Genomic DNA, 26,328 nt, shown 5'->3' with positions numbered 1-26,328 from the left:
GGAATTTAGAAGGATGAGGGGGGATCTTACAGAAACATTTAAAATTATGAAGGGAATTGATAGGATAGATGCGGGCAGGTTGTTTCCACTGGCGGGTGACAGCAGAACTAGGGGGCATAGCCTCAAAATAAGGGGAAGTAGATTTAGAACTGAGTTTAGGAGGAACTTCTTCACCCAAAGGGTTGTGAATCTATGGAATTCCTTGCCCAGTGAAGCAGTTGAGGCTCCTTCATTGCATGTTTTTAAGGTAAAGATAGATAGTTTTTTGAAGAATAAAGGGATTAAGGGTTATGGTGTTCGGGCCGGAAAGTGGAGCTGAGTCCACAAAAGATCAGCCATGATCTAATTGAATGGCGGAGCAGGCTCGAGGGGCCAGATGGCCTACTCCTGCTCCTAGTTCTTATGTTCTTATGTTCTTATGTTAGGGTTAAGGAAAACTCAGGATCAATACGGAATAATCTGAAAAGTCATACAAAAATGAGCATGAAGAGCAACAAAACCTAAAAATTGCCAGGACATGAGGCCGTAAAGATTTAAAACATAAAGAAGATGGAACAAAAAATTCACTTTATCATTGCGCATAGCCCCCAACCTCTTCATTCTTCAACACTCAAATACTGCAGCATCTCACTTAACTTTTGGAAAGCATCTGGTCTTAATTTTGCTTCTAAATATCACCCTTTGAAGTAGAATGTATTTTGGAAAATATTTAAATACTAACAAATGTAGCATTTATAAAATGAGTCATGAAAGTGCCTGTAACCTTTGACCCAAAAGAACTTGTACAGACATAATCTGTAACACTGACCCACATCAAACGTTCCATAGGATCATTTGTGATAGTGTTGAGTAGAAAAGACTACATAAGTGTTCTATTACTCGCTTATGAGCATCACAGTGAAAAACAAAATTTAGCAGCTCTGAAATACACCAGAACCCACAGAAAATAAAAGGTCTCTGGAACATATTTTATTGCCGTCCTGAATTCTGGAGTTAATTGAAAGTAAGCTGTTTGACTGATACTGCTGTTAGAATTGGATGGTGATAACAAATCAAATACAATCGGACATATTGAGAGAATGTGGATACATCCTTAAAAAGTACAATACTGAAGATGCTGGAAATCTGAAACAGTTAGAAATCCTTGGGTCAGGCAACATCTGTGGATGGAGCAACATTTCAGGGTGATGATCTTTCATTCGAACCATAAAAAGTTTGAGGTGTAATAAGTTTCACGCAAGAACAGAAATAAGGTGGGGTTCTGAATCTTTGGAATTCTCTACCCCACAGAATTGTGAATTGCTGAATGTAGTCAACGCTAAAACAATTAAGATTTTTAGTTGAAGGAAATCAAGGAAAGTAGGAAACAGGCAGGAAAGCAATGTTGAAGCAGACGATCAGCCATGGTCATTTGGAATGGAAGGGCCATGTGGCCTGTTTTTGTCCTTATTTCTTTTTTAAAATATAAATTTAGAGTACCCAATCATTTTTTATTCCAATTAAGGGGCAATTTAGCATGGCTAATCCACATAGCTGCACATCTTTGGGTTGTGGGGGTGAGACCATGCAAACAGGGGTAGAATGTGCAAACCCCACACGGACAGTGACCTGGGGTCAGGATCAAACCCGGGTCCTCAGTGCCGTGAGACCACTGCATGGTTCAAGGCACAGCAATGTGAAGTATGTTCTGGGAAACATATTTAATGGACAATGTTTCTTAAATAATCAGACTCAGCAGAAGAACATAGTGCTCTAGGTACTACAGGGGTGTAGGTACAAAGATCACCAAATGTGAGAATGCAGGGCGACGAGGCGCATATGTAAGCAAATAAGAGGTTGCGTTTCATATATTCTTCTTCTTGAATTTCTGCCTAAAAGCAAATCTGACCCGCAGCACCAGGACCTCCATCATAGGCAGGGCAAAAGGCAGGTTCCAAATCCACCCCAGCCAGAATGAAGATGAAATCCCCCACGCTGTTGACACCAATCAGATCCACAACCATACTATCCAGCCAACTGAGCCAAATGGCATCCCTAGAAGTCAGAGTTGCTATTGCAACACACACTTCTGCATCATGTTGTAGCCTGGAGCAATGGATACTGATGGTGAAAGCTTCAATTTCTTTCCATCACAGAGTTAACAAGGAACCTTTCCCACTCTTAGTGCCTGCCCCATTGGTGTGCGTTGGAAGGATTTACTCAACACTCAACCTGTTTGGCCGCATTATGAAATCTCATTCCTTGGTCATCAAGTCCGGAGTGGGATTTGAACCTGGAGCTTCTGGCTCAGGGGCAGACCGGCTACCCATTGTGCAACAAGACTGCCTTCAAAGCAACTGTGCAACAAGACTGCTTGTTTTAAATATATGACTGTTTAATGGAAACTAAATTACTAAATTTATGTAGGACATTGCTTACAATAAAGTTGGGGTTTTTGCACATATTAAAGGATATTATGGTTCAGTTGTACAGGACATTGGTGAGATCACATCTCAAATACTGTGTACAATTTTGGTCTCCTTGTTTAAGGAGTGTGTTGGAGGTGGTTCAAAAGTGGTTTACTGGATTGAGACCTGAGCGGGTTAGACATATTGGGGCTTGTTTCCAATGGAGTTTGGAGAGTGATTTGATTAAAGTACGTGAGATCTTGAATGGTCTTGACAAGGTGGACATGGAAGGAATATTTATTTCTGTGGGAGCGTCCAGATAGTGTATCCATCTGGGATGGCCACTGCCAGAATACAAAACAGACGCTCGCAAAGAATGTAGGGAATTGTGGACAATGTCAAGAAAACAAGCAGGCACAGAGCCTGCATGCATATTGGGGAGACAGCTCCCAGACGGAATTGAAACTATAGGTCAATTAGCATATTGATGGCCCATCTCCGGGAACAAAGGAAAGACACTCAAGCCACCTATATTATTGCAGACATCCCGGCGCCAGTTCCCCAACCGAAAGCACAAACAAAGCCAGGCCAACGGCCAGCCTTCAGGACACCCACCCCTTTATTGGTCAAGATCGATAACAGTGATTGAGAAGCGGCCCAATTAATTGGGGCCAAGTTTAAGGCCTGCCTAAAAGTGGCGAAGTCCCTCCAGGTATAAGAAGGACCCACCCCCCCCCCCCCACCCGAGAGATTCGCTCTCTTGGACTTGGCTCTCAAAGCGGAGAGACCCGTCCACCAGCATCACCAGAAGCAAGTAAGTTCAACGCTCGCTACCAGATGGACGATCTTAGCTGTTCTCCTGTTACCTCTTCAAACCCAACAACCTCAGATCCGAACAATGGCCATTGTTCCACTGACTGAGTGGGCACCCAAAGTTAAGTATAGGCGTTAGCGTTAGAGATAGTTTAGTTTGTAGTATTTTGTGCATGAGTAGATATTACTGTGTGTGTAAATAAATAGTATTGACTTTGAACTAACTACCTGGTGTATTGGCTCTTTGATCAGTATTCGGGTTTGAACCTTGTGGCAGTATCGAGAGATACCTGGTTACTCTCAGAGTAAACATAGTTAGGATTAAGGAAGGCAACCATACTGACCGCCATATTTATAACCAAATAAATATAGCAACAATATATGGGCTAATGTTTTAAAATCAGGGGTCACCCTTTTAGGATAGCGATGAGAATATTGTGCTACTTTGGAACTCTACCTCAGAAGTTGGTGGAGGCGGGGTCATTGAATATTTTAACGGTAGAGCTAGATTGATTTCCTTGTCTAAGAAGAATGCAGATGACACCAAGTTGGGTGGGAGGGTGAGCTGTGAGGCAGATGCAGAGATCCTTCAGTGTGATTTGGACAAGTCAAGCGAGTAGGCAAATGAAGGCAAATGCAGTGTAATTTGGAAAAATACGAGGTTATCCACTTTGGTAGCAAAAACGAGCAGGCAAACTATTATCTGAATTACCATAAATTAGGATAGGAGAACGTGCAACGAGACCTCAGTGTCCTCGTACACCAGTCACTGAAGGTCAGCATGCAGATCCAGCAGGCGGTAAAGAAGGCAATTGGTATGTTGGCCTTCATCGCAAGAGGATAGGAGTACAGGAGCAGGGTTGTCTTGCTGCCATTGTACAGGACCTTGATGAGGCCACACCTGGAATATTGTGTGCAGTTAACACTGATCCTTATCTGAGGAAGGATGTTCTTGCACTAGAGGAAGTACAGTGAAGGTTCACCAGACCGATTCCAGGGATGACTGAGCAGACATATGAGGAGAAAATGAATCCGTTAGGATTGTATTCGCTGAAGTTCAAAGAATAAGAGGGGAAAGCACATAGGTATCATGCCGGTACAGGCTTGTAGGGCCGAAGAGCCTGTTCCTGTGCTGTATTGTTCTTTGTTCCTTGTCTTTGCATGCGCACTTAGAGCGAAGGCGATCAAAGGATATTGGAGGAAAGCGGGATTAGGCTGTTGAGTTGGATGATCAGCCATGATGATAATGAATGGCGGAGTTGTTGTATTTTATATTTTCCCCGCGTCTTGACTGTGATAGAGAAATTCAAACAGCATTCATTAGATAAGCAAAACTGAACTTTATTCACTAATTAGAACTGCTAGCAGAAAATGGCTGATACTTGGAGTCGGAAGGCAGTCAATTACAAACTGCGGAGTCCGTCCCAAGTCTGCGCTAGTACAGAAAAAGAAGGCGATTCTTATACATTATAGGATCAAGATAACATGAATACAGCTTGGTCAGGAATTTGATTGAAAGTAAAACATAAGTAATAATCGTTACAATGGCGTCACCTTGCGGACCTTTAGGGGACTTGAGTTTCATATCATTATCTTGTCTTTGTTTTAAGAAAGGGAAGAAGTTGTTTACATACAGAAAGAGACAGTTGTTCAGCTTGTTATGTATAAAGACTACTTCTAGCTCCAAGCCTTATCTAGACTCTCAGAGTCACCCAGTTCCCAAGACATGCTGACCTCGGCTGTCTCTGTATTCTGGGCCTTAGGTTATATGAAAATCAGTTTAAATTCACTTGTACCAAGAAGACTTGACTAGTTTTCCCATCAGGCCATTATTTGCTTCACACAATACTACAGAGTAGGTATTAAGGACTGAATGGCTTTCTCCTGCTCCTATTTTCTATGTGTCTAAGAACCAAAGATTATCAGGGGTAGATGAGAATGCAGAACTTGAAATCCACAACAGTTCAGCCATGATCTTATTGAAAGCAAAGCAGGCTCAGGGTGCCCATTAGCCTGTTTCTGCTCCTATTTCATATGTCTGGTCACCTATTATAGGCAGGATATCAAAATCATGGAACGGATATGAGAAATATTTTCAAGTGATAACAGGAGCAAGAGATCTGACTTTAGAAAAACTTAACATATACGGGTTTTAACCACTGGAACTTTGAGGTTTAGGAGAACTCAATAGAGGTTTTCCATTTATAAAAAGATTAAATAATTAAAGATTGTTTCTAATGATTAGGGAAATGTTATTAAAAAATGACTGGAAAGTTTGAATTTCCCTATTCTCAAAGGGCTATTGGAACAAAGGATTTGAAGACTGTGGGCAGCATGGTAGCACAGGGGTTAGCACAGTTACTTCACTGCTCCAGGGTCCCAGGTTTGATTCACGGCTTGGGTCACAGTCTGTGCACCTTCTGCCCGGAGGAAACCCACGCAGACACGGGGAGAACGTGCAGACTCTGCACAGACAGTGACCCAGCGGGGAATCGAACCTGGGACCGTGGCCATGTGAAGCCACAGTGCTTCCACTTGTACTACCTTGCTTCCCCGAGAGAAAGTAATAGAGAAAACAAATTCCAAAATGTCAATCTGATTAACCAGGTGACACTTTTCCTAAATACAGGAAAATTATCCTTTAGAAAATAATAATTATATCTGCTTCAACAAAGGAGAGGGGCTCCTAATAACTCTCTGCTTTCAAATGACTCTTTGTTTTGACACATGTTCTAACATTACCGGCAAGCACTGCCACATATTGCCGAGTGGCTTGTTAGAATATTTCAAGAACTTCGAGTCAACCAGATATTATCCTTTCTTAATGGGCATTAGTGAACCATTTCAGTTTTTTGTTGCAGTCAGGTAGCTTGCATGGCGATTTTTTCTGGCTCGCGCACACAAATTACCAGATTGATGAATTCAATCAATCTCACATTTTGCCACAACATACTGCTACACCATGTTAAAATCACACGGTAATTATACTTAATGTATAGCAACTTCCAACTTGATAAACTTCATAAGGACAAAAACAGATGTTGAGCAATTGTAGCGACTTAGAGGATATTAATCAGTAAAAATGTATTTTTGAACATGGGAAGAGATATAGCAACGGTCAGCAGTTTGGGGAGTCTTAAAGGGTGTAGGGCCACGATGTCTGGATAATTTATCTCTGACGCTGAAGGAGAAGAAGGGGAGGGAATGCAAAGACGGTCAGAGTCAAAGAAGCAGAGGACATAGAACAGTACATAAGGTTGGAGGAGGCCACAGATTTAGGGTTTAATGAGGCTGCAGTAATCTGGTGAGTTCCGCTGCCAAATTGAGAGCAAGGCACACAGTTATGCATGCCAAGAGGTCAAGATATAGGGTTGAACGGGTAGCCAGAGTCAGAAGTATGGGCACGGTGGAAATCAGGGTCACGGGGGAAAAAAGATCAATTAATAAACATTAATGTCTTCTTTTAATCTCAAATTAGTTAAATTGCAATATCTAAAGTCAGTCTTATCAAGATTAGTTAAAAAGTATCAAAGGTTATACCTGATCACAGGCATCTCTGCAAGTTGGATATTCCCTTGCTTGGTAACAACATGATACTTCTGCAAAATTAAAGAAAGGATAGGTTATTAAAAATTAGATTTCCAATATAGTTTCTCCAATGGACACAAGAAACAGTAACAGTCTGTTCAGACTGGCAAACAACTCCAATCACAAAAGAAACTGCTAATGACCATGAACTTTCCATGACTACACCCCCATGTTGAATTTAAAATTAATTCAGTCTTCTCCCTTTCCATCTGTGGATAATATTGTGCACATCATAAAAGAATAGTGTAGGCAATAGTAATGGTTAAAAAGGGTTATGCAAGTGATAAACATGCTTAATATACACATGGTGGTAATGAGTCATAAATGTTTTAAAGTAGGTTAGTCTCTCATGTACCTAAATCACCAATATACAGTGTTCTGTAAGAAACATCATTTTCAAGTTTGCTGCAATTAATCAGCTAATTTGCTCAAAATCTCATGAACTGGTTCAGCTTCCAGCTGATTGCAGGGAAGATCAATTCCTTCTCCTTAACAATGTGTCGTCTACATTTTACTTAAGTTAGGTCTTTCATTTACAGTTCAATTTTCTGAAGGAGATTTGTAATTGACCTTCTAAAATAATACATTCCTTTAGAAGATAAAAATAGTTTACTTTAGTTTGAAACAATGAAAAATGAAGTCTAGTAATTGTAATATTAATTATATATAACTTTATACAACTGTATATTAAGTTATTTTTTTGTTTTCTTGCCTTTTTCCTTTGCGGAGGAATAAAATCAGTTTCAGATGTCAACAAAACTTGAATGATGCTGATTTGGCCCAACTCAGGAACTTCTGTGAATCTGTGAAATGAGCTTGTGAAGGAGCCTCCATTGTCAAGAGCACCAATTGGGAGAAATGTGTGAAAACTGTATCAAATACGCATGCATTTCACCAAGTCATCTGCCCTTGGAATAGCCAATTTATTTATTGAGTCATTTTAAATTTTCCTAATTAAGGGTCAATTTTAGCGCAGCCCCTTAACAACCTGCATATCTTTTGGGTTGTAGGGGTGAGGCCCATGTAGACACAGGGAGAATGTGCAAACTCCATACAGACAGTGACCTGTGGCCGGGATCGAACCAGGGCCCTAGGCGCTGTGAGGCAACAGTGCTAACCACTGTGCCAGCCGGGAATAGCCCATTTAACAGGCAAAGAAAAGTGCTGGAGCAAAATTTATGAAGTGGAGTGGAAATACTGTTCTTTTACTCCCTGCAGAAGGACATAGGATATGTATTAAGTGGAGGATTATTCTATTAGAAATTATCCCTACCAAGACATCCGGTGGTGGCCATGGAGTGAGAAGTCGCACATCTGGTGGCTCCCACTCGCAGCGGTTTTTCGGACCTTTTCCGCGGTTAATAGCGGGTTTGAGTAGGGTGATCATTTGCTCGGCACAACATCGAGGGCCAAAGGGCCTGTTCTGTGCTGTACTGTTCTATGTTCTAATAGGTGGATGTGAGGTGGCAAAAAGGTACAGTGGAGTGAGTAGAAGAAATTGACCTACTGGTATATGGAGTTGAGGGCGAGAAGCAGTCGAAAAAGAAGGAATCAGTCGGTTGGAGTTGGTGCGGCGTCTGCGACGCATGTGGAGATGGCGGAGGTGCAGGGTGCAGCCCTGCCGGTTCAGTGATCAATGGCCAGCTGATGAGCTTCCTGAACGAGACGTTCACCCAGTAACGTAACGAGAGTCTGGAGGACCTGGCCCGGGCCATGGATTTGATCAAGGAGGTGGTCAATCGCGTGGAGATGGAGTTGGCGGCCCAGCGTCAGGTGATGCAGAAGATGGAGGAGGTGGTATGGGAATACGAGGAGCAGTTCGCCTCGATGGCAGCAGATATGGGGCTGGTGCAGGACCAGCACAGGCGGAGAAGGTTGAAGACCTGGAGAACCGGTCACACAGGCAGAACGTAAGGATCGTGGGCCTGCCAGAGGGGAGTGAAGGAGCCGATGCTGGCGCATATTCGGGGAGATGCTGGAGAGGCTGCTAGGAAAGGGTGCATTTGCACAGCCTTTGGAGGTGCATTGAGCACATAGGGCGCGAATGAGGAGGCCTCAGAGGAACGAACCGCCGAGGGAGATGGTGCTGCGGTTGCACCGTATCCTGGACAAGGAGCAAATTATGAGGTGGGCCAGGCAGACGAGGCGCTGTACCTGGGAGGGCAGTGAAATCCGGGTGTACCACGACCTGGGTGCAGAACTGGCCAAGAGGAGAGCGAATTTCAACAAGGTCAAGGTAGTCCTCTACAAGAAGGGGGTGAAGTTTGAACTACTGTACCCGGCACGTCGGTGGTGACCTACGAAGGCCGGGAGCTGTACTTTCGGTTGGCGGAGGAGGCGATAGAATTTGTCAAAGAGAATGGACTGGCAGGGGAAGGTGGACTTTGAACTTTGGTGGAGATGCTTTGGTGCTGCTGTTAATTTGCGTTTGGGGGCATTTCTTTATCGGCTTCAGACTTGCTTTTTGTTCTCTGCTGGAAGATGGTGGGGTTGGTCTCTTTATTTGGCCTTGGGGAGGGGTTGTTTTTGTTTGTTTGCACTAATGTTTGAGTGTGTGTTGTGGGGGAAGGGAATCAATGAGGGTAGGATGCCAAGTTCCACACACGAGTGCGGCCTCAACCGGGACCTGGGATTCATGTTGCATTACATTCACCCCCCACCGTCTGGCCTGGGCTTGCGAAATCCTACCAACTGTCCTGCCTTGAGACAATTCACATCTCTTTAACCTGGGGTTACCCCTATCTCTGGATCTGTAAAGACTTCATTACCTGCAAATGCACACATTCTAAGCATTGTCTGGCATCTTTGACTTTGTCTATATATATGTTTCTGGAACATACCTCTTCATTCACCTGAGGAAGGAGCAGTGCTCCTAAAGCTAGTGTTTGTAACAAACCTGTTGGGCTTTAACCTGGTGTTGTAAGACTTCTTACTGTTATCCTGTTTTACCACATCAGCCTTCCCAGTGTTTGTCTTCAACCACCAACACTGACTTTACTTGGCCTAGTTTATTACACTGAAAACATTTGAAATTTTTCATTTCTTTTCCACCCTCCTGGATTTCTTTTTTAATCTGAGGTACACTCTCCTTATTATCTCCCATCAGATCACCTTTTCCTCTACCATTTGAGTATTTCTCATGTCCCCAATTCCTGTCCTTCACAGGCTGAAACTGATATCAGAAACCAAGCTTTGATTTATGCACAAATTCATAATCATCTGCCATTTCTGCTGCTAATCTCAGTTTTCACATCTCACTCTTCCACACGAGTTCTCACTACATCAGGAATTGAATTTTTAAACTCCTCCAAAAGTATAATTTCTCTGAGAGCTTCATAAATTTGGTCTATTTTCAAAACCCTTATCCACCTATCCAAATTACTCTGTTTGATCCTTTAAAACTCCATGTATGTTTAACCAAATTCTTTCCTTAAATTTCTAAACCTTTGTCTGTAGGTTTCAGACACTAGTTCATATGCACCCAACCTACCTTCCTACCTACCAGCTTTGTTTGAATCAGTAATACCCACATCTCCTGTGGCCATTTCATTTGTTTAGCTACCTTCTCAAATGAAATGAAAAAGGCTTCTACCTCCTTCTCATCAAACGTTGGCAATGCTTGGACATATTTAAATAGATCCCCACCAAGCCTTCGACTATGATACTCTTTCTCATCATCCTCATCACTATCATCCAACTGCACGTTTCCCTTTACGTCCGCCAATTTTAACTGACTGTCGTGTTTCATGGCCAGTTTCTGAAGTTCAAACTCTCTCTCTTTCTCTTTCTCCCTGATCTGTATCTCCCTTTCTCTTTGTTCTGCTCGGGCTATTCTTTCTTTCCTCCTTTCTTCTCTCTCCTTTTCTTTTTCCTCTCTCTCTCTTTCGTATTCAAGCTGTTTTAATTCTCTCATGTTCCATTTGTTTAATTGTTACTGAATTTTGCCACTTCCAATGAGTCAAACTATCTCAGGCAACTTTAAATGCTTAACTACCGCCATAATTACCTCACCTTTTCGCATTTTGTCAGGTCATGTTAACTGCAATGTTTTTGCCAAATCTAACAGTCTGCTTTTAGTCTCTGTCCGTAAGGTACTGCGTGTGACCGTCTCCACTCCCAAAACCTTCAGAGCTTCTGAAAGAGTCATTGTCCACAACACACTCCCTATTTAAACTAAAATACCACACCTGAAAAGCAACCACAATATGCTCACCCCTCACTCTCTTTAAGTTCACTCAGCCAATCCAATAGGTAGACTTTCATCCCCCTCGAGCCCCCAATTTCTTATGGGCCAGGGTTTGGAGAACCCCAAAGTGTATCATTGAGTTCACCTGACCCATAACTTTTACTACATTGTGGTATGGGGAGCACACAGCCCACTCTACAGGTGTGGTACAGCAGAAATGAAAAATATATTTTAAAGCAAAACAATGTTTATTCTATGAACTCAAGTTAACCTTTTTAAAACATACAGTGAACATCTTAGCAACCATTAATTCAAATACAACCCCAAAGAATACAACACTTTGTATTCCTTGTAACCTTTAATAAATTCCCAAACAACATCCGGAAGACAAAAGAAACACATTTTAACAGACGCACATCAGGTTTAAATTCACTACTGAGAACATTAATCATTCTGAATTCACCAAATGATCAAGAGATAGTCTTTTCATGGCAGAGAGAACAAAAGTACACCTGCTTTGTCTGGCTTCAGCTCCAACACTAAAACACAACCAAAAAAAACAGACACACCCGAGCTTTTCTCAAAGTGAAACTAAAAAGCAGAGCTCCACTCCATCCACACTCTGACATCACTGCAGTAACATGAGCAGCCAAACATTTCTTAAAGTGACATTCTGATGACACGAGTGCCGGGGGGGACCCCTGACCTGGACTCTGATTGGTTGATTATGGGGGGGGGGGGGGGGGGGGGGGGGGACTTTAATACGGTCCTCAAAGAAGGATGTCCAGAACCCAGCAAGTCTGGGGCAAGACCAGAACAACTGAGTGTGTTTGGCCAGGCCTCCTTGGCACTGTTTGCATCTGTCTTCCACCTCCGGGAAGAACCTGCTCATTCAGGTTCTGGTTAAGTGAGCTCTGTGTACCACTTTTAGCTGCATTAGGCTTAGCTTTGAGCCTGTGCAGTGCTTGGCTCCAGAGTCCCCACCTTATTTTAAACCCCAAGTACTCTACCCACTTCGCTTTTGTCTCGTCCAATGTGCTAGCTCCCCTTAGTAGTCACCCGTACATGTCACCACAGTTTCCTTTCCCTAAGATGCCTGCGTCTAGCAGGTCCTCTCGAGGCGAATGTCATGATGGTGGCGGATACGTCCTTGTTTCCCTTTGTAGGAAGCTTTTGATTTGTATATACCCGAGTTCGAGGGCAAGAAACATGAACACAGCCCAGTCCATCACAGGAATTTGCCTCCCACCCATTGACTCCATGTATACCTCCCGCTGCCTGGGGAAAGCAGGCAGCATAATCAAAGATCCCTCCCATCCGGCTTACTCACTCTTCCAACTTCTTTCATCGGCAGGAGATACAAAAGTCTGAGAACATGCACGGACAGATTCAAAAACAGGTTCTTCCCCGCTGTTACAGACTCCTAAACAACCCTCTTATGGACTGGCCTGATTAATACTACACCATTGACCATGACCGTACCGTTGCCCTGGGTCCATAACCATCTTATTCGCCGTGAACACCGACTTCTTAATCAGCACAAAGACTACCACCCTAGCCCTCGTTCCATAGAAGAAATGGTAGGTCACCCAACCCTTCCTTGCCTGCAGTCGGTCCTGGTCCCTCAGGTGCGTCTGTTGGAAGAAGACTGTGTCGGCTTTCATGCTTTTCAGGTGGGTGAAGACTCTAGCTCTTTTCACTGGCCCATTAAGTCCCCTGACGTTCCAGGTGACTATCCTGATTTTGGGAGGGGGGGGGTTTGTTCCCCCAACCCTGCTGGATCAACCATACTTAGCAGTAGGGCGTGCCCTTCGCTCAAGGGTTTCCCTTTGTCCAGGGGGCACCCAACAAGGTTGCCAACTGTGACTTTGCCGTGTGGGTGAGGCCCTGCACTCCAGAGTTTCCCTTTGTCCAGGGACCCTCCAAAGTGGTTGCTTGCAGTGCCATTTTGTTCCAAGCCACCACATTTGGGACAGCATGGTAGCATTCTGGATAGCACAATTGTTTCACAGCTCCAGGGTCCCAGGTTCGATTCCGGCTTGGGTCACTGTCAGTGCGGAGTCTGCAGATCCTCCCTGTGTTAGCGTGGGTTTCCTCCCACAGTCCAAAGATGTGCAGGTTAGGTGGATTGGCCATGATAAATTGCCCTTAGTGTCCAAAATTGCCCTTAGTGTTGGGTGGGGTTACTGGGTTATGGGGATAGGGTGGAGGTGTTGACTTTGGGTAGGGTGCTCTTTCCAAGAGCCGGTGCACTCGATGGGTCGAATGGCCTCCTTCGGCACTGTAAATTCTATGACATGTGGCCTGTTGTAGCCAGCCTCAGGTCGTCTATTTTCTTCACCCATCTCTCGCTTGTAATATCTTCCCCTCCCCGCCCCCGTCATTGTTGCCCCCTCATCCCCTAGCTAAACCCCCCTTTCCCCTTGCTTCTTCCCCTAGTTACCCATCGGTGTCTGTTGTCTACTCCTTCCCCCGCCAGGTACCTTCACCCTTGTGGGGGGCGCATCACAGCCTCTTTGTTCTTCATAAGTCCCGAAGCTAGCTACCTCGCTAGTGTGGTTGCCCTCCTCCCGGGCTTGTTGCACATCCTACTGTTGCCCAATCTCTGGGGCTCCTTGTGTTTACGTGCGGCGGGTTGGTTCCTCTCACTCTGGCGAAGTCCGTGTTTCGTCGCTCATGCCCTAGTCGGTTTGGTTGTTTGCTGTTTGTCCAGGCTTTTTCCATTCCTGGTCTCTATTCGTCCTTCTTCGTTTTGTTAGTAGTGGGAAGATGATTTATATCATCTGTGGGTGTTTTCCAGGCAAAAAGTGCATATTTTTCAGGTTCGCGGAAGGAGAACCACAGGATGTGCGACTTCTCAGCACATCCCTGTCACCGTAAGTGATCCCCATTGAGATGGAAGGGAGGTAATTGATTTAGCAGCTGAAGCTGGTTGGGCCTAGGACACTACTCAGAGGAACTCCAGCATTGATGTTAATTGACTCACCGCCAGGAGACCATGGTATCTCTGGTATCCCTTCCAATTTCAAATGCTGCGCTACCTCAACTGTCTTCTTTCCTTGGCCCTGCAGTTAATTCTAACGGCACCTTATCAACCAATTTCATTATTTTAGCCTTTATTTCTTTGTGTAAACCAATCAGGATTACATCTTTCGTCTTTAAAAAAGTCTTAGCAACTTACATAGCCATTTGAAATTCTAACCCTATAACCTCATAGCAATCCCCATGTCCAGTGCCTCAGTAATTATGATAAATCCTGGACCAGCCCCCAATTTATGATCTCAACCGATATTACTATTGGACTAGTCAAATTCCAGGGTGGTATCTGGCTTGACAGGTCCTAATTTTTATTTTTTGTTCAGAAATGTGGAAGGAGGTTAAAGAACAGAGTAACAAAAGCCTGATGAACAGTTTTTTAAAAGTAAATCTCAAGTACTCAATTTTTTTCCCAATTAAGGGGCAATTTAGCATGGCCAATCCACCTAGTGCACATCTTTTTGAGTTGTGGGGGTGAGACCAGACAGACACAGGGAGAATGTGCAACTCCACACAGATAGTGACCTGGGCTAGGATCAAACCCTGGTCCTTGGCAACGTGAGGCAGCAGTGCTAACCACTGTGCCACCATGCTGCTCCAGAGTCTGATGAACTTTTAACAAAATAAAACATTTATCAAACCAGAGAAGATTGACTATATGACACTACTCCTTCGCCTCACTTATACCTTAAGACAGCGTTTTTCAAACTTTTTTGCCTGGGCCTCATTTTTCCCAGCCAGCCAGCCTTCGGAACCCACACCGGCCACTTTTGTGACCCTTGATGATTTAAGAAGGTTGGTTCGATGTGGACTGCACTCGATGCAGGGAAGTTAGAAACAGACGTCTAGCACGTCTAACAGAAGATCCAACGCTGTTTTATTCAACTATAGAACTGCTATACATATTCAGCTATAGGTCGACACTATACTGATCTGACTGGTGACCTTGTAGTAGCCTGACCAGACTTACTCGCTACCGCATGGTGTTTGCACTTGCTAGCTCGTGGACTCTGACTGTCTCAGTAGTTGGGTCCCGAGAGAGCGGGAAACCTAGTGCCCTCTGACTTTATAGCGGCAGTGTCCTGTCTGGTGATTGGTTGTACTGTGTTGTATGCTTACTGGTCATCCTATGTGTCGATCACTGCCTGTCTACATCTCATTATATACATGAGTGGATATTGTGACAATGAACTTCTCAACTGACCTTTTTGCTTACCTTTAATGTGAAATGTGAGCCTGCTTGGTCCTCACGATCTCACTTGCTTTGTCATTCAATGTTACATTTCTGTTAAGGGCTTCAGCTGATGATTTAAATTCTCGCTGCATCCTGAGAAAAAATATCAAGCGGTTTATCCTCAAACTTGAAATGCTTTTGAAGTTTTGAGGGTTTAATCATCTCTCTCCGCTGATTCAGTTGTGAGATCCTGACTTGTTTTTGTCTCTGTCCCTCTTTTCGTCATAACCAACTGATCACACTCCTGTTGCTTGCTTGCTGGCTGCTACAAAATGGAGGAATCTCTCGTCCAGGATTTTGCGGCCAAAGCACGGATCGCCTGACACCAGTCTTCGTGTCGGGCACATGACATGCTCTCCCTCACCACTTCAGGTGCGAAGACTCTGTCATTTTTAATAAGAAATTTGGTCCTGTTACAGCATGCTGACATCAGGAGGCAGCGATACTGTGATAGTGTGCTGACATTAGGACGAGACGGTACAGGAATAGCACACTGACGCAACAGGTGGCATTCTTCCCTCCAGTCGGTGCACTGCCACCTTTCCTCAAATCATCCTGAAGAGCCCCTTAACTCATACTTTATCTTCTCTAATCGCAGGAAGTCATACAGGTTGATTGTTGGGAAGTATGTTTCCCAGGTCATTTTTCACTGCTATACCCGGTGGCGATGCCGAATGCTACTCCAGCAAAATTTGCAGCCATGCAATCAGAGAGGCGAAGGCTACGACATCAGCCTTCCTCCTCTCCATGAGCTCCAGCTTCTCTGAAACCCCAAATATCGCCAAAGGGTCCACCTCCTCCTCCACTATCCTGGCTATGACCGTGAACACTCCCACCCAGATCTTCCCAATTTTTCGCAACCCCAAAACATGTGCGCGTGATTCGCTGGCCCCCGCCCACACCTCTCACACTCGTCTGCTACCCCCTGAAAGAACCCACTCATTCTCACCCGAGTCATATGCAGCCTGAGCATCACCTCAAACTGTATCAGGCTCATCCTTGCACATGATGAGGTTGCATTCTCTTTTTAAACAACACATGGGGTCCCATGAGTTCTGTTTGAGAAGACTGAAAACTGATAATATACCATTTTCATGACACGATTGCAGAAGTTTCAAACATTCGCACAGATTTCACATTCTGGTGCTTAAATTCCACTTGCCCTGCCCCAGAGGAGAACCACATGGCATTTATTTTCTGTGATTGCTGCTGGTGCCTTCTTCTTGGATCTCAGTTTGAAGAACAAACAAACTGCTGCAATTGAATAATTGGGTGCCAATCGGATGGAACAAGGCAAAATGTTGCGGCTGCTGGCAGACTCGGTCGGCATTCTCAACCTAAAAGCCGCTCGTGGCTGTTGAGCGCTTCTCCTGTGATCGGGAGCCCCACAACTGATCGTTCTGCAACCCTCCCGACACCCGCCCGTGACCCACTCACAGGTCGCGACCTGGGTTTGAAAACCCCTGGCTGAAGAGATATCTACAGATTGGAAAGGATAACATACATTATTGGTTCTATCATACATGCTGACGCTCACAGTAAATATACAGACCATGTATGAATAGGGCCCCTCCACCCCTTTCACACAAGGGTTCCCAATCTCCACTCTCGAAAAAAGTGCCTTGGAATCTTCTCCAAAGCAATGCTTTTGCTCGGCAAACTTCAACAAGAATCCATCTCCAGACTGTCAATCTCTCCTTCTGAGTTCCTCGCCCCTGGATTGCAACATCAAGCTAGTCTTCTACTCATTCTCTCAGAATGCCGTGGGGCAGCATGGTAGCATTGTAGATAGCACAAATGCTTCACAGCTCCAGGGTCCCAGGTTCGATACCCGGCTTGGATCACTGTGCGGAGTCTGCACATCCTCCCCGTGTGTGCGTGGGTTTCCTCCGGGTGCTCCGGTTTCCTCCCGCAGTCCAAAGATGTGCAGGTTAGGTGGATTGGCCATGCTAAATTGTCCTCAGTGTCCAAAATTGCCCTGAGTGTTGGGTGGGGTTACTGGGTTATGAGGATAGGATGGAGGTGTGGGCTTGGCTAGGGTGCTCTTTTCAAGAGCCAGTGCAGACTTGATGGGCCGAATGGCCTCCCTCTGCACTATAAATTCTATGAAAATACTCAGCATGCCAACAGAACACCACTGCTTCACAGAGCCATATTAAGCAGTCACCCTGCTTCGATTGTCTCCTTGGATCTTCTGGCTTCTAGAAAGCCCATAATGCTTTGATTCTGCTCCCCACAGCCTTCTCTCTTTTTTAAATAAATTTAAAGTACCCAATAAATCTTTTTCCAATCAAGGGGCAATTTAGCATAGCCAATCCACCTCCCATACACATCTTTGGCTTGTGGGGTGAGACCCACGCACACACAGGGAGAATGTGAAAACTCCACACAGTGACCCGGGACCGGGATTGAACCAGGGTCCTTGGTGCCGTGAGGCAGCAGTGCTAACCACTGGGTCACCATGCCACCCACAGCTTTCTCTCTTTAGTTTGGAACCTTTTTCACTGCTCCTTACTTTAACTTCACTGAACAGGACTTGTTTTTGGTCTCTATCTTTGTTACACGACTTAGTTGTCATATTGGAACCTTATTGTCCCATTCCCTGGTTTTGGGACTCTCTTTTCTTCATCTGGAACTTATTCTCACTGTCCCTTGCCCATCCTGCCTGTTCTGTATCTTCTGGGCCATCTTGGATCGCTTTGGGTCTCTCTCTAATTCCCTGTTACTGAACAACAGCACCAGTGTTCCTACTTTGTGTTTTTTTGTTAAACATCCCTAAATTACTGGGCAAGAATCTTAAAACCTCATTTAAAATGCATGTATAGAAATAGGGCTTAAACTTCTCTGCTCTATTTTACAAAACCTCAAAAATGAAACCAAACCCAGGATTCACTTCTCAAAACACAAATAAAAACAATGAACCTTAAATCTATGTAAGAAGTTCTTCATGCACAAGTTTGAACAGGACTTCCTCACCACACAGGACTTTCAACCGATGCTATACACCAGATACATCGATGACATTTTTTTCCTTTGGACCCACGGCGAGACATCACTGAAACGACTACACGATGACATCAATAAGTTCCATCCCACCATCAAACTCACCATGGACTATTCTCCAAATTCAGTTCCATTCTTGGACACACTCGTCTCCATCAAGGACGGTCACCTCAGCACCTCGCTTTACCGCAAGCCCACAGATAATCTCACGATGCTCCACTTCTCCAGCTTTCACCCGAAACACATTAAGAAGCCATCCCCTATGGACAAGCCCTCCGTATACACAGGATCTGCTCAGACAAGGAGGAGCGCAACAGACACCTACAGATGTTGAAAGATGCCCTCGTACGAACGGGATATGGCGCTCGACTCATTGATCGACAGTTCCACCGCGCCACAGCAAAAAACCGCACCGACCTCCTCAGAAGACAAACACGGGACACCACTGACAGAGTACCCTTCGTCGTCCAGTACTTTCCTGGGGCGGAGAAACTACGACGTCTTACTGTGCTCACCCCAGTCCAACGCCGGCATCTCCACATCATGGCCTTAAATCTATAGCTTTGCTCTTAACATTAGTCAATAGTGCGTTTAGTCTGTTACAGTAAAAGTCTTCAAACATGAAAGTACAAGCAAGAGTTCAAACCATCAGAACTAATGACCATAAGACATAGGAGCGGAAGTAAGGCCATTCGGCCCATCGAGTCCACTCCACCATTCAATCATGGTTGATTTCAACTCCATTTACCCGCTCTCTCCCCATAGCCCTTAATTCCTCGAGAAATCAAGAATTTATCAATTTCTGTCTTAAAGACACTCAATGTCCCGGCCTCCACCGCCCTCTGTGGCAATGAATTCCACAGACCTACCACTCTCTGGCTGAAGAAATTTCTCCTCATCTCTGTTCTAAAGTGACTCCCTTTTATTCTAAGGCTGTGCCCCCGCGTCCTAGTCTCCCCTGCTAATGGAAACACTTCCCTACGTCCATCCTATCCAAGCCATTCATTATCTTGTAAGTTTCTATTAGATCTCCCCTCAACCTCCTAAACTCCAATGAATATAATCCCACGATCCTCAGACGTTCATCGTATGTTAGGCCTACCATTCCTGGGATCATCCGTGTGAATCTCCGCTGGACCCGCTCCAGTGCCAGTATGTCCTTCCTGAGGTGTGGGCCCAAAATTGCTCACAGTATTCTAAATGGGGCCTAACTAGTGCTTTATAAAGCCTCAGAAGTACATCCCTGCTTTTATATTCCAAGCCTCTTGAGATAAATGACAACATTACATTTGCTTTCTTAATTACGGACTCAACCTGCAAGTTTACCTTTAGAGAATCCTGGACTAGGACTCCCAAGTCCCTTTGCACTTTAGCATTATGAATTTTGTCACCGTTTAGAAAATAGTCCATGCCTCTATTCTTTTTTCCAAAGTGCAAGACCTCGCACTTGCCCACGTTGAATTTCATCAGCCACTTCTTGGACCATTCTCCTAAACTGTCTAAATCTTTCTGCAGCCTCCCCACCTCCTCAATACTACCTGCCCCTCCACCTATCTTTGTATCATAAGCAAACTTGGCCAGAATGCCCCCAGTCCCGTCATCTAGATCGTTAATATATAAAGAGAACAGCTGTGGCCCCAACACTGAACCCTGCGGGACACCACTTGTCACCGGTTGCCATTCCGAAAAAGAACCTTTTATCCCAACTCTCTGCCTTCTGTCTGACAGCCAATCATCAATCCATGTTAGTACCTTGCCTCGAATACCATGGGCCCTTATTTTACTCAGCAGTCTCCCGTGAGGCACCTTGTCAAAGGCCTTTTGGAAGTCAAGATAGATAACATCCATTGGCTCTCCTTGGTCTAACCTATTTGTTATCTCTTCAAAGAACTCTAACAGGTTTGTCAGGCACGACCTCCCCTTACTAAATCCATGCTGACTTGTCCTAATCCGACCCTGCACTTCCAAGAATTTAGAAATCTCATCCTTAACGATGGATTCTAGAATTTTGCCAACAACCGAGGTTAGGCTAATTGGCCTATAATTTTCCATCTTTTTTCTTGTTCCCTTCTTGAACAGGGGACAGGGGGGTTACAACAGCGATTTTCCAATCCTCTGGGACTTTCCCTGATTCCAGTGACTTTTGAAAGATCATAACTAACGCCTCCACTATTTCTTCAGCTATCTCCTTTAGAACTCTAGGATGTAGCCCATCTGGGCCCGGAGATTTATCAATTTTCAGACCTTTTAGTTTCTCTAGCACTTTCTCCTTTGTGATGGCAACCATATTCAACTCTGCCCCCTGACTTTCCTGAATTGTTGGGATATTACTCATGTCTTCTACTGTGAAGACTGACGCAAAGTACTTATTAAGTTCCTCAGCTATTTCCTTGTCTCCCATCACTAGATTACCAGCGTCATTTTGGAGCGGCCCAATGTCTACTTTTGCCTCCCGTTTGTTTTTAATGTATTTAAAGAAACTTTTACTATCATTCCTAATGTTACTGGCTAGCCTACCTTCATATTTGATCCTCTCCTTCCTTATTTCTCTCTTTGTTATCCTCTGTTTGTTTTTGTAGCCTTCCCAATCTTCTGACTTCCCACTACTCTTTGCCACATTATAGGCTCTCTCTTTTGCCTTGATGCATTCCCTGACTTCCTTTGTCAGCCATGGCTGCCTAATCCTCCCTCTGATAACCTTTCTTTTCTTTGGGATGAACCTCTGCACTGTGTCCTCAATTACTCCCAGAAACTCCTGCCATTGCTGTTCTACTGTCTTTCCCACTAGGCTCTGCTTCCAGTCGATTTTCGTCAGTTCCTCCCTCATGCGCCTGTAATTACCTTTATTTAACTGTAAAACCTTTACATCTGATTCTACCTTCCTTCTTTCAAATTGCAGACTGAATTCTACCATATTATGATCACTGCTTCCTAAGTGTTCCCTTACTTTAAGATCTTCTATCAATTCTGGCTCATTACATAACACTAAGTCCAGAATAGCCTGTTCCCTCGTGGGCTCCATCACAAGCTGTTCCAAAAAGCCATCCTGTAAACATTCAATGAATTCCCTTTCTTTGGGTCCACTGGCAACATTATTTACCCAGTCCACCTGCATATTGAAGTCCCCCATGATCACTGTGACCTTGCCTTTCTGACATGCCCTTTCTATTTCGTGGTGCATTTTGTGCCCCTGGTCCTGACCACTGTCAGGAGGCCTGTACATAACTCCCATTATGGTTTTTTTGCCTTTGTGGTTCCTCAACTCTACCCACACAGACTCCACATCGTCTGACCCTACGTCGTTTAGTGCTATTGATTTAATTTCATTTCTAATTAACAAGGCAACCCCGCCCCCTCTACCCACCTCTCTGTCTTTTCGATAGGTTGTAAATCCCTGGATGTTTAACTGCCAGTCCTGAACCCCCTGCAACCATGTCTCTGTGATGCCTACCACATCATACCTGCCAGTCACAATCTGGGCCACAAGCTCATCTACCTTGTTCCATAGACTGCGGGCATTTAAATATAGCACCTTTAATTCCCTATTGACTGTCCCTTTTTGTTTTCTTAGTGTGGTGGACCTTGGTTTACTGAGCCTTTCCATACACTGTGTCATATTTTGTGAGATGGGGACTATCGTAACCTCTCCTGAGCTCTGTCTTTTCGTGATTTTTTGTAATCCTAAGCAGCTACGCTTCCCACTGATTCCTTCACCTCTTGGTTCCCTGACTTTCCCTTCCCCCCAATCTCTAGTTTAAAATGACAAGAGAACCAATAGTGGTATTACCTATAATAAGTTCACAAACACATGATTAGACTCCTCCAATTTTGCCCACCTGTGATCTGATTTTACTTACGCCATATATGTGGAAGGAATGAGTACTGAGAAATAAGGCCAACGTTGAACTGCTCTACACAATAGCATCACATACCTTCAGCTCCACATCTGAAGATCTTCAGTATCAAGAATAGTAATGGAACTGCTAGGGTGTTGCTGTGGGCCATGAGGAAAAAGTCACTGCAAAACAGGACAGACTTTAATTAATAACTAGCCATTTTCAATATTATGTCCATAAATATATTACATGCAGAGCCACGTTTTAAAATACAATGGATTAGATCATAGTATATCTCACACATGCACAACCTGTCCATGACAATGTTCACAATAAACTGGAGAAAATGGTGTATGTAACGACAGGAAAGTTATGTTTTGTAACACACAGTGGAGGAAACTGCTGTGAAAATATATCGAAGATTACTCTTGGCCTATCCTTTTATGGGCAAAAATTAAAATTGCTTTACAGAATGCAGTCAGCATTAAATTTAGCTTTTTGGCACAATTTACAGGTTGAAATGTGGTTTGTTCCAGGATGGAGCTGAGGCACACCCAGCACTGAGATGGTTTGGCATGCGTAATGAAAAGAAGTCGAGAGAGCACGATTTTATAATTCAGTGTAATGGTGGACTTGGTTTCCTGAACACAACATCATTGAGCCAAAAATAAAGAGCAAAGGAAAAACAATTACAACACAAAGCAGATTTTGCATCCAGCTGTAGGAAAGGTTGGGGGGGGGGGGGGGGGGGGGGGCTTTGGTTTGCTACTCTCGACATCTAAATTAGCAGAAGTAGGCCATTCAGCCTTTGTCTACTCCACCATTTGATAAGATCAAGACTGATCGGATTGTGGCCTCAATTCAACTTTTCTGTCTACCCCCACACCCTTGCCTCCCTTGTCAATTAAGAATCTATCTCCTCAACTCCATCTTAAATAGGAGCCCCCCCCCCTATTTTTAAACTGTTTCTGGTCTCTCCCACGAGGTGAAACATCCTCTGAGCATCCACCCCGTTAAGTCCTGATATGTTTCAATAAGATCATCTCTCATTCTTCAAAACTCCAATGGGCTTAGACTCAACCTGTTCCAACTTTCCCTTGCAAGATAACCACCTCCCATCCCAGGAATCAGTCGAAAGAACCTCCTCTGAACGCTTCTCGTGCAATTATGTCCTTTTTTAAATAGAGATCAAAACTTTACATCATACTCTAGATGTGATCCCGCCAATGCCCTCTCCAACTGTACACCATAAGACATAGGAGTGGAAGTAAGGCCATTCGGCCCATTGAGTCCACTCCGCCATTCAATCATGGCTGATGGGGACAGTAGATTGCACAAAAGATCCCTACTTTTGTATTCCATTCCACTTGCAATAAACAATAACAATTCCATTTGCCTTCCTAACCTTTTACCACACCTACATACTAACTTGTGATTCATGTACCAGGATGTCCAGATCCCTCTGTACCTCAAAGTTCTCCAATTGCTCGTCATTTAAATAATATGCTGTTTTTCTACACTTTCTGCCAAATTGTAATGTAGATGTGGTCTCACCTGGTTCCATTATTATCTACCTATTCAAAGCCAATGAATCACTTGTAATGGTTTCTCTTCCCGCTCACACAGTTTCCTCTGGTACCACCCAAGGATCTATTCATGACCCCAATGTCTCATCAACATGCTGTTCCTCAGTGACATAATTCAAAGGCTTTACGTGTGTACATTGTTGACACCCAGCTCCCCACTACCTCTCTCGATTCCTCTACTTTTGCTAAATTATCAGACTTAGCTAATATCAATACTGGATGAGCAGGAGTTTCCTCCGGTTAAATATCAAGAAGGCTGATGCTATTGTTTACGGTGTTGAAATTGGCCCTTAGATTAGCTGCCAACCTCATTCATGCCATCACGAAGACCGCTTTTTTCACCTCTGTAACATCAGTAGACTTTGCCACGTCTCAGCTCATTTACCATTGAAACTCATTTGTGCCTTCAATACCACTAGTATCAAGTATTCCACTGCACTCCTGGCTTGTCTCCCACATCCTACCCTCATTAAACTTGAGTTAATCCAAAACTCTGCTGCCCATATCTTAACTTAAGGTAAGACCGAGCTGCCGATCACCCCTGTGCTCTCTGACCTACATTTGGTCCCAACCAAGCAACGGCTTGATTTAAAAATTCTCATTGTGGTTTTCCATAGCATTCCTACAGCGCAGAAGGAGGCCATTCGGCCCATCAAGTCCACACCAGCCCTATGAAACAGCACCTTACCCAGGCCCACTCCCCTGGCATATTCCGTAACCCCATGAACTCACCCTCACCTGCACATCTTTGACCACTAAGGGGCAATTTAGCACGGTCAATCCACTTAAACTGCACATTTTTCGACTGTGGGAAACCGGAGCACCTCCATCACACCAGGCTGTATGGCTAAGACCACTGTGCCAAGGAATGACTGCAGAGGTGTTATAGCAGCAAGCGGTCCAATGGAAGTAAAAATGGAACCAATGCACCACTGTTAAAACTACTTCCTCATCACAGAGCCCACAGCTCACCCACCCAGCTTCAACCTGCCGTGCCAACATTGGGCATACCTCAATCTTTTCCGCACTGGCCAAGAAGGCCTTTGCAGCAAATTAGCTCAAGTGAGGCCTGGCAGGGAACCCGGACTCCAGCTATGGGGAAAGCCAATTAATGACTCACATTACTGAAGACTACCCCTGACAAAATTCAGCAAGGGCTCAGAGAGCTCCATTTAACCACTGCAAAAGCTATTGCCTGGCTTGGTCATTACTGCAAACGCCAAAAAAAATAACTATGTTGTAAGTAAAGTCTGTGTTTCAAATTACAAGCAACTTTTATCAACTTTTATCAAGAAAAGTTAACAATTATGGAGGTCTATCATGTCTGAAGAGGATCTTGTCTCAGTCATGGTGACCCATGAATCCACTGCTGATTGTCAGAAAAACCCACCTGGTCCTTTACAGAAGGCAATCTACTGTCCTTACCCACTCTGGCCTGCATGTGACTCCATACCAACAGCAATGTGGTTGATCTAGCAAGCTATTTAAGAAAAGTCAAAAAGGACTGAAACCAAGCGGAACACTGGCATCAGCCGAGGTACTGGAAACAACAATGGCCCTCCCCGCCCTGTCGACCTAAAAGAAACATTTTAGGTCGACAGGGTCGGGAGGGCCATTGTCTTGCTAACACTCAAGGGTTTGCACCAAAATTGGGAGACCTGTCCCACAGACCAGTCAAGCAACTCACAGAATCATACCTAACAGACAATGCAGCAGACACCACTATCATGCCCTTTCTGAACCCATGCTGCGTCCGCCCAATGGGACAATTTCCATCCAGATGCCTTGCTATTTCTTCATTGATGATAGATCCAGCATCTTCCCTACTACCGAAGTTAAGCTCACTGGTCTATAAATACCCGCTTTCTGCCTACCTCCTTTTTTAAACAGTGGTGTCACGTTTACCAATTTCCAATCCGCTGGGACCACCCTAGTGGTCTAGTGAATTTTGGTAAATTATCATTTGTGCATTTGCAATTTCCCTAGCCATCTGTTTTAGCACTCTGGGATGCATTCCATCAGGGCCAGGAGACTTGTCTACCTTTAGCCCCATTAGTTTGCCCATCACTACCTCCTGAGTGATAACAATCGTCTCAAGGTCCTCACCTGTCATAGCCTCCTTTCTATCAGTCACTGGCATGTTATTTGTGTCTTCCACTGTGAAGACCTACCCAAAAAACCTGTTCAGTTCCTCAGCCATTTCCCAATAATAGTAAAACATACAACTTCTAATACACATATGTTGATGATCTACTCATATTATATACAGATGATAGTCTACCTATCATCACAAGCACCACTTGACCATTTGGAAGAAGCAGTGAAGTATGCAAGGGCACAGAATGTACTTGGATGAGGACTTCAATGTCCATCACCAAAAGTGCCTCAACACTGACAGAACTGGCCAAGTCCTAAAGGACCAAGCTGCTGGAATGGGTCTGCAGTAGGTGGTGAGAAAGCCAAGAAGTTAAGGCTGAAGCATTTGCAACCATCATCCTCACCAATCTACTTGTCGCAAATGCATCTGTCCATGACAGTATTAGTAGAAGTGGCAGCACACTGTCCTTGTGGAGACAAAATCCTGACTTCACGCTGCAGGTATCCTCCATCGTGTTGTGTGGCACTAGATCCCAAATCGATCTCGGATCAGGTAACCATG

The 26,328-nt window shown here is 44.4% G+C and overlaps 1 protein-coding gene across 1 annotated transcript in view; it reads right to left on the bottom strand.

Annotated features, from left to right (window-relative positions):
• The window catches only part of reck (reversion-inducing-cysteine-rich protein with kazal motifs), a 317,351-nt gene that overhangs the window by 212,939 nt on the left and 78,084 nt on the right, over positions 1-26,328 (bottom strand). The window contains 2 exon segments of the mRNA XM_038809800.1: positions 6,741-6,799; positions 22,180-22,265. Of these exon segments, the coding sequence (XP_038665728.1) occupies positions 6,741-6,799; positions 22,180-22,252 (132 nt within the window). The 5' untranslated portion in view covers positions 22,253-22,265.

Source organism: Scyliorhinus canicula, chromosome 10, assembly GCF_902713615.1.
Source record: "Scyliorhinus canicula chromosome 10, sScyCan1.1, whole genome shotgun sequence".
NCBI classification, from domain to species: domain Eukaryota; kingdom Metazoa; phylum Chordata; class Chondrichthyes; order Carcharhiniformes; family Scyliorhinidae; genus Scyliorhinus; species Scyliorhinus canicula.
Note: the sequence above shows the minus strand (reverse complement) of the source record. Positions and strands in the feature narration are given on the sequence as shown.